The following is an 8751-nucleotide window of genomic DNA, read 5'->3' on the forward strand; positions in this document are numbered from 1 at the left end:
GCAGAACAGCTGCCCCACCCGGATACAGATAAAAAAAAGGTGATAGCTGTTCCAGTCGCGGTAATATTACATGTGATCACATAGGTTGATGCAGCTACTGAGCCTAAATCCCAAATGAAGGGTCTGGAAACTTGACTTTTTCAGAGGCCTCGGATGGACATCACGAACCTGTCTAGGCTGTCCCTGTCTCTCCACGACTCGCCTCCCGTTCCCGGACAACCTGAGGAAATGCAGCTGCTCCGGGAAGAGGTGGCCCCCAGGTCCGGGGACAGCCCAGGCTGGTGCCAGTGTGGAAACTGCCTCCCGTCCCGTCTACCGGAGAATCGCAGGGCCCTGGAGGAGCTGTGCTGCCGGAGGAAGCGGGGGCCCTGCATCACCACCTCGGAGCTCTTCCGGAAGCTCGTGCTGTCCAGGCAGACCCTGCAGCTCCTCCTGCTCTACCAGGAGCCCTTGCTGGGGCTGGAGGAAGAGGTCGGCAACCGCAGGCTGCGGCACTGCGCGTACGGGTGCTATGCCCTCTGGCGCTTCGGCTCCCAGGACATGGCTGACTTTGCCATCCTGCCCAGCTGCTGTCGCTGGCGGATCCGGAAGGAGTTCCCCAAGACTGAGGGGCAGTACAGTGGCTTCAGGTGTCCCTACTGACAGTCCAGCTTGGCACATTATGGTGGCTCCTCGGACAGCTTCTCTCGTAAAGACCTAGAGCCATGTTTTCAGACAAAGGGAACTTAGCTTCCCTCTCTTTTGTGTGTTGAGGACCTGATTAGACCAACCCACAGGCGCACCAGCCCTCGCCACATGAATGAGAACCAGATGCAGATCTGAGCCTGGAGTCCGAGACTGGCTGCGCCACCCTCAACTTTGAATGTGTACAGAGGGTCCTCATTTCCCAGCCTACTTTCTCTTGTAAATGTTTACATCGCTCCATGGATGCAAAGGTCCAACCCTAAAAACTAAACCTTTGGCATTTGAGAATGCCCTGAGAGATTAAAGATGGCCACAGATTCTTTGACACCCACCCCCACAAACCTCAAGACCCCAAAACATTTGTTTCCCCCTCCCCATTATGGGCAGCTCTGGTGGCTTCATCCAGTAGTGGATGTGACATTGCATCTATTTCAGGACCTTGTTTTAAGAGCCTAACGGCTTCCACTTCCTGCCCTTGGAACTCTTGCTGAGGGGAAGCCAACCCAAGTAGAGAGTCTGATTCTAGGCTGCTTCTCTGTTGTGAGGAAGCCTGAGCAGCCCACGGAGAAGTACCCAACCTGCTGCCAGCTCATCGCCTTGAAGTCCAGTCACCACACAGGGAGAGAGGCTGCCTTGGGTGATTCTAGCCCCTACTAACACGTGACTGGAACTGCAGGAGTCAGGCCAAGCTCGAACTGCCCAGTCCACCCAGAGGTCGGCCCTCCTGTCCTAAGTCATTACATTTGGGGGAAGGGGGCTGGCACACAGCAATAGGTAACTGGGACAAGAGGTGGACATGGAGGCCTGGGGTCACCACAAAATGTAACACTCTACTGGGCAGTTGTAAGAGGATTCGTTAACCCAGCCTAGAAGCCATGACATCTAACGTATACAAGATAGAGTCTGGTCCTCATTGCTAGCCTATGGTTCTAAGTGACTATTGTCAGAAACTGGTAAAAGCCACCTCTGTGCCTTTAACATCCTGGACTTTACAGCCAACGAGTGTGGAGGCAATCTGAGTGCTACTTTATTTTTTTTTTATTTAATTTTTTTTTTTTTTTGGTGCCGAAACCCGGGATCGAACCAGGGACCTGAGTGCTACTTTAAAAGGCAGCCCAAACTGCCAAGTGCAGAGCCATCCCAGTGCCCAGAAGGCCAAGGCAGGAAGGTGGAGTGTTTGACCTGCATGTACGTCTGTGCACCCCACATGTCTGGTGCCTGTGGGGGTCGGAAGAGGGTATCAGAGCCCCTGGAGTTGCACATGGTCGTGAGCTACCATGTGGGTGCTGGAAACCGAACCTGAGTCCTCCGCAAGAGCAACAAGTGCCCTTAACCACTGAGCCACCTCTCCAGCTTCAAAACCACGTCCTTAAGAAAAATAATCATAATCATAATAATTAAAAAAGGGGGAAGAGAGATGGTTCAGAGGGCAATGGCATTTTCTGCACAAGCAAGAGGACCTGAGTTTGGATCACAGTACCCACATAAAGAGCTGGTTCAGAGGGTGAAGGAGCCTGCCACGCATTCTCATGACCTGAGCTCAACCCCTGAAATCTGTGGGGGAAGTGGAGAACCAACTCCTAAAAGTTGTTCTCTGACCTCCACATGTGCCCCCCCACACACCATACGTGCACACTGATAATAAATAAAATAATTTAATTTTTAAAGAAAAAGCCAGTACCCTTCACTGTCTTCTGCAACTGCTAAGCACTAAGAGTGGACAGTCACAGGTTTGGGGTCCCGCCTCAAGATTTCCTTTTTATGGTTTTTTTCATTAGACATGGCCGCTTGTTTCTAAAAGACTCTTCCGCAGAATAGAGACTGTGAGTATTACTGTGACTGATGATCTGCTCTGAGACTTGCCATTTTGAGACTTTTAAGAGCCAGAAGCCATAACTATAGATTGGAAGGGTGGGGCCGAGATGACTTAATGAAAAAGGTGCTTGCTGACAGGCTGGATGGCCTGGCCTGACCCACATGATGGGAAGAGAGAGCCGACTCCCACAAGGCGTCCGCTGACTTCCACACACAAGCACTGGCCGCCCCCAGTACGTGATGTAATATCATACATTTTTAAAAACAGAGATTTCTACTGTAGTGATAGAAAACAGCATGGATAAAACCTATTTTTTTTTTTTTAAGCCCAGAGTTTTCTCTAGCTTTAAACTCAGGAATCACACTAGTTGCACCAGCTTTGATTTTTATTTTTTCCTATCTTTTTGGAGTTTTTTTTTTTTTCCAAGACAGGGTTTCTCTGTACAGTTTTGGTGTCTGTCCTGGATCTCATTCTCTATAGCAAGCCGGCCTCGAACTCACAGAGATCTGCCTGGCTCTGCCTCCCGAGTACTGGGATTAAAAGTGTGCACCACCACTGCCCGGTTGGAGATATATTTTTTTTTAAAGTGGGCTGTATTTGACCTCAGAGTTGAACTTTTTAGTCTAAGGATTCTTTGTAAGAGCTACAGGCTTCCTGTCCTGTGGGCTCAGAATCTTCGAAACTTCATCTCGATGCCTCCTTCCTAGTGTGCTTACATTTCCATGTTGCGGCCTCACATAGTGAATGATCACTGGATCCTTCTAGTGTTTTCTTTTGCCTTGGTCACTGGTGCTGTGGTGAGGGTGACATGCTATTCTGCAGCTGCAGTGGTCTGTGCATCCTTCCTGCGTGGGTATTGCCATGGTCCAGGCCGTAAACAGCCCAGTGTGCAGGATCAGTTCTTTGCTGTTAGCCACATTCTGTTCTGTCCATTACCCGGTATTCATGGCTTCCTCAGTGAGAAGGGAGAGACGCTTCCTGACGCAGGTGACCGACTTCATGCAGCACTCAGGGTGGATTGATTCACTTCTCTCTTTAACGGGAACCATCTTCTAAACATTTCCTAATTTCAGGTTGGTAATGTAAGTTTTCTTAACTATTTTAATAATAAAAATGGATTTAAATTCATTTATTTAAGTCTTCTCTTTGATTTCTTTTTTTTTCCCCCAGAAGAGTCCTGAGTCTCAATAAATTCATTCATTTTCCCAGTAGATGAGGTTATTCCTCCCAAAGAGATATATGAGCATAGACAGGGATCAAATGATTTGAGCAATGAAAACTTGCCACCTGTGGTATATATCATGTTGAAGGTAAATGATGCTCTGAGGTCCCTTAATGGGAGAATTTGACCTGTGTGCAGAGATCAGAGGCGTTCTACCTGGGGAAGGAACAATTAAGCTAAAAAAAAATGCAGAGAAACTCTTAGTTAACTAGAATTCTAAATGGGGCAGGGTAGAGCATTCCAAGTAGTGCTTATAACAAGTGTCCTGCATGGGCGGGGGGTGGGGGTAAGGTAGGGGGGTGGGGTAGGGGAAGGGGGGTTGTCACAGGTCTAATAAAGAGCATATTCTTATGTTGAAATCAGTAGACAGGCAGCCATGAAGGGTTTTAATCAGGAGTCTGGTAATATCACATTTAATATTTGAAAAGTCACTCTGAGCCAGGCATGGCGGCACACAGCTTCCAGCAGTTAGAGACAGAGGCAGGCCGATCTCTGAGTTTGAGGCCAGTCTGGCTGGTCTACATAGAAAATGCCGGAGCAGCCAGGGGGATATAGTGAAACCCTATCTCAACACAAAGAAAGAAAGGAAAAGAAAAAAAGAAAGAAAGAAAGAAAGGAAGGAAGGAAGGAAGGAAGGAAGGAAGGAAGGAAGGAAAGAAAAGGAAGGAAGGAAAAAAGGAAGGAAGGAAGGAAGGAAGGGAGGGAGGGAAGGAAGGAAGGAAGGAAGGAAGGAAGGAAGAAAGAAAGAAAGAAAGAAAGAAAGAAAGAAAGAAAGAAAGAAAGAAAGAAAGAAAGAAAGAAAGAAAGAAAGAAAGGGTCATTCTGAAGCTGAGGCTAGACCTCACTGGTAAACTTGTTTTGTGTGTATGGGGCCCCAGATTCGAGACTTAGTACTGAAAAAGAAAAAAAAAAATCACTATGTAGAAAATATGGATGATGGTAGATATGGTTTTAAATTTCAACCTTTTCCTACTATGAAACTTCTTTCTCCCCTTATCTTCCTCCTCTCAGAGTCACAGAAAGACAAGCAGTGAGAGACAAGGAGAAACAGCTCTGGGATGCTTTGATTTTAGAAACACCCCCAGCCCAGGCTGGGGAGGATGTTGAGTGTCAGGCCAGGTACAGATGTGTGCATCACATGGAGAAATGGAAAGCAGTCATCAGAACCCACCGACGAGTTCCTGTGATGGACGGTCTGAAGCAGTCTTCCAACAGTGCCCAGGGCCTCTCTGCATCCCAGAACAGCTCTGAATGTGGTCCTACACCTAACTGTAAACCTACTTCAAACAGCGAGGCTTTGGAGGTTTTATTTATTGTAATTCCATCGCATGGCCTCAAGAGTGAATTTCATAGGTGATGCCATTGTGTCACAAGGTCAAAGGTGGAAGTCAGGTACCTGAGAACGACCTGACCACTGGTCCTCCTCAGCCCCTCCTTGGAAAGGTCTGGTTAGACACCTTCCCTCATGCAAGAGATCAGCTCTACTTCCTGCTCACTGATGGAATTGGCCAGAGAAGCCGATCTCATTCTCCCTCAGAATTGGGTCCTTGTTCTAGTGAAGCAACAATTGTCAAGCTGGCACCAAGTCACCTGAGAGGAAAGCCTCAGTCTAGGAACGGACTAGATCAGACTGGCTTGTGGGGATGTCTTTGGGGATTGTCTGGGTTACTAATTGATATAGGAGGGCCCAGGCCACTGTGGGCGGCACCACCCCTAGGCACGTGGTCCCGGGCTGTACAAGAAAGTTGACTAAGCATGCACCTGTGAATGTGTGAGCCACATAAGAAGTCAGTGACCAGTGTTCCTCCGTGGTTTCTGCTCAGGTTTCTTCTCTGATATTCCTTTTTGATGGATCACAACCTGGACGTGTAAGCCAAATAAGCACTTTCCTCGACAAGCCACTTTTAGTCAAGAGTGTTTTTATCACAGCAAAAGAATGAAGCTGGGGCTGGAGAGATGGCTCAGCGGTTAAGAGCACTGACTGCTCTTCCAGAGGTCCTGGGTTCAATTCCCAGCAACCACAGGGTGGCTCACAACCATCTGTAATGAGATCTGGTGCCCTCTTCTGGCCTGCAGGGATACATGCAGGCAGAACACTATACTTAATACATCTAAAAAAGAATGAAGCCGGTACAGCTCTTCACCCTCCAGACCCTACAAAGTCAGCCTCTCGCTCACCTGCTGTAAGCGGCTCTGATGGCCAGCGAGCTGTCCTTTCCAAAGCTGTGGGGAATAAACTGTTGCTGATCTTAGCTATTTAGCGCTCGGTGTTGTGTGGCTGTTTTACCTCACAGACCATGTGATCCCATTTCACAAAAACAGAAGCTCAAAGAGAGGCAGACAACGTAGATTCAGATGTCGTCCTGAGAGCTTGACAGACCCGTGAGATGTGGGCAGGAGGCCTCACCAGCTGAAGCAAAGTGACACATCCCGGGAGAAAAGAAGTCGTTCCCATCGATCCCACAGTGTGAGCCAGGCTGAGATCCCACCTGTCTCATCCCCCAGACAGAGAAGAAAGTAAGCGACGATCACATGGGGGGGGGGGGAGATGAGCTGAGAAAGATCTTCAAACAGAAAGGGCTGAGGTTGTTGACCAAGTTGTAAAGCTACCGAGAGCCACTCCTGGGCTGTCTGGTATCACGAGAGCAGTGACGGACGTGTCCTTGGGTGAGGTACCGGAGCACAGCCCTGCGGTCCAGGCGTGCGAGGAGGCTCAGGCAGAGGCTCTCGACTTTAAGGCTAGCCTGAGGTACATAGGTAGACCTGTCTCAAGGGGAAAGGGGAGGGTGGTGACTGGGATGTCTGTGATTCCAGCCTCGGCAAGCAGGGACTGCGGGTCCCCACAGCAAACTGGCTGGAAAGACTCTACCAGTGAGCCCTGGGTTTCACTGAGAGACCCTGCCTGGGTGAATTAAGATGGAAGAGAAATCAAGGATGATTCCTGACTTCAACCCTGGGCCTCCCTGTGCTTGAACATGCCCTCACATGCCGACAAACATGCAAATGTGAAAAAATACACAGACACACATAAACGATGGGGCCTGGGGATGTAGCTCAGTGGAAGAGAGAAAGAGAGGGAAAATCCTTACCACGTGCAAAGGCCTGAGTTCAATTGGCGGCGCTGCAGATAACAGCCCTGGAGACACTAGCAGAAGGGGGGACCCTGGGGAGGAGACATCACTCAGAACTCTGGGATCACATGGGATGACCCAGAAGCCACCTGGTGCTCCCGACAGAAAGAAAGAGAAGAATCTGAAAGTACTTTCAAAATATTTCTTGCTGGGCATGGCAGGGCATACCTTTAATCCCAGCCCAGGAAGGTGGATCTCTGTGAGTTCAGACGGCCAGAGCTACAAAGTAAGCAATAAGGCCCTTTCTAAAAAAAAAAAAAAGAACGAAACAAAACAAAGGGAAATCAATAGGTCAAATCTTTTTTTAAGATTTATTAATTTATTTTGTATACAGTGTTCTGCCTGCATGTATGACTGCAGCCCAGATGAGTCCACCAGATCTCATTATCGATAGTTGTGAGCCACCATGTGGTTGCTGGAAACTGAACTCAGGATTTCCAGCAGCCAGTGCTCTCCATCTCTCCAGGCCAGTCAATCAATCTGGGCTACACGTTCTACTGGAAGCCTCTGTAAGGACATGGAAGGAGGTTTTTGCTCTTTGCTTGTTTGCCCTCACCTTGCCAGCAAGTCTATTCCTTCACCAGCAGTACAGCCTACCTCTTTGGGATTCCAGTGTCTACTGACAAACCAGCTGAGACTTCCAGCCTCATGAGCTGAGCAACTACTAGATTCTTGGACTTTCCATTCACAGCCAGCCATTGTTGATTAGCTGGACCCACAGCGTATAAGTCTTTTTAATAAATCCCATATGTACACACACACATACACACACACACACACACACACACACACACACACACGTTCATTTTATATATATATATATACATATATATATTCATTATATACACACACATATATGTATATATAAAACAGTCATTCTATAAGTCCTGTTACTGTAGAGAACCTTGACTAATACAACACTGAATACACATTTAAGTAGATAAAGAATAGCCTAGCTCTTCATTGGAATATGAATGTATCGTGGATAAGAACAAATTCAATTACTGAGAGATTCCTGAAAAGGTTAGTAGATTCTTGTATCCAGAAATCAAGCAAAGGCTCTCTTTCAAGTTTTCCTATATGGATTTGTGCTGAGCAAGCCTTCTATTCCTGAGCTACATCTTTAGCCCGCAGTTGTTCTTCTGTGTGTGTTTATGTGTATGGTGTACATGTATGTGGCGCCCAGAGGACTGATGCAATGTGAGGACATGGCATCTATCTCTTCACCGTAGTCCCTTGAGACAGGGTATCTCAGGGAGCCTAGACTTAGGCTGGCTACCAGCAACCCCAGTGATCCTCCTCTCCACACCCACAGCACTGTGTTTATAAACCAATGCCTGGCTATTTACATGGGTTTGGAGATTTGAGCTCGGGTCTTCACACTTGCTCAGACTTGCTCAGAAAGAGCCCAGAGCGGCTGAGCCATTCCCCCAGTGCCCAGTCCTTTGTAGGTTTTGTTTGTTTGTTTGTTTTTGAGATTTATTTATTTATTATGTATACAATATTCTGCCTGCATGTATGCCTGCAGGCCAGAAGAGGGCACCAGATCTCATTACAGATGGTTGTGAGCCGCCATGTGGTTGCTGGGAATTGAACTCAGGACCTCTGGAAGAGCAATCAGTGCTCTTAACCTCTGAGCCATCTCTCCAGCCCTTGTTTGTTTTGTTTTTAAGACTTATTTATTTTTATTTTATGTGCATTGGTGTTTTGGCCTGCATGTTTGTTTGAGGGTGCCACATCCCTTGGAACTGGAATTACAGACAGTTGTGAGCTGCCACGTGGGTGCTGGGAATTGAACTCAGGACCTCTGCAAGAGCAGTCGGTCCTCTTAACTGCTGGGCCATCTCTCCAGCCCTGAGTCCTTAGCCTTTTGAGACAAGGTTTTGCTAGGTAGCACA

The 8751-nt window shown here is 47.8% G+C and overlaps 1 protein-coding gene across 2 annotated transcripts in view; it reads left to right on the forward strand.

Annotated features, from left to right (window-relative positions):
- Positions 1–3628, forward strand: part of P2rx7 (purinergic receptor P2X 7) — a 39761-nt gene extending 36133 nt beyond the window's left edge. For both annotated transcript variants that reach the window (XM_006970743.4, XM_015996643.3), the window contains exon 13: positions 145–3628. In XM_006970743.4, the coding sequence (XP_006970805.2) occupies positions 145–642 (498 nt within the window). In that variant the 3' untranslated portion in view covers positions 643–3628. The remainder of the gene's footprint in view (positions 1–144) is intronic.
- The last annotated feature ends 5123 nt before the right edge of the window (positions 3629–8751 follow it).

Source organism: Peromyscus maniculatus, chromosome 23, assembly GCF_049852395.1.
Source record: "Peromyscus maniculatus bairdii isolate BWxNUB_F1_BW_parent chromosome 23, HU_Pman_BW_mat_3.1, whole genome shotgun sequence".
NCBI lineage: Eukaryota > Metazoa > Chordata > Mammalia > Rodentia > Cricetidae > Peromyscus > Peromyscus maniculatus.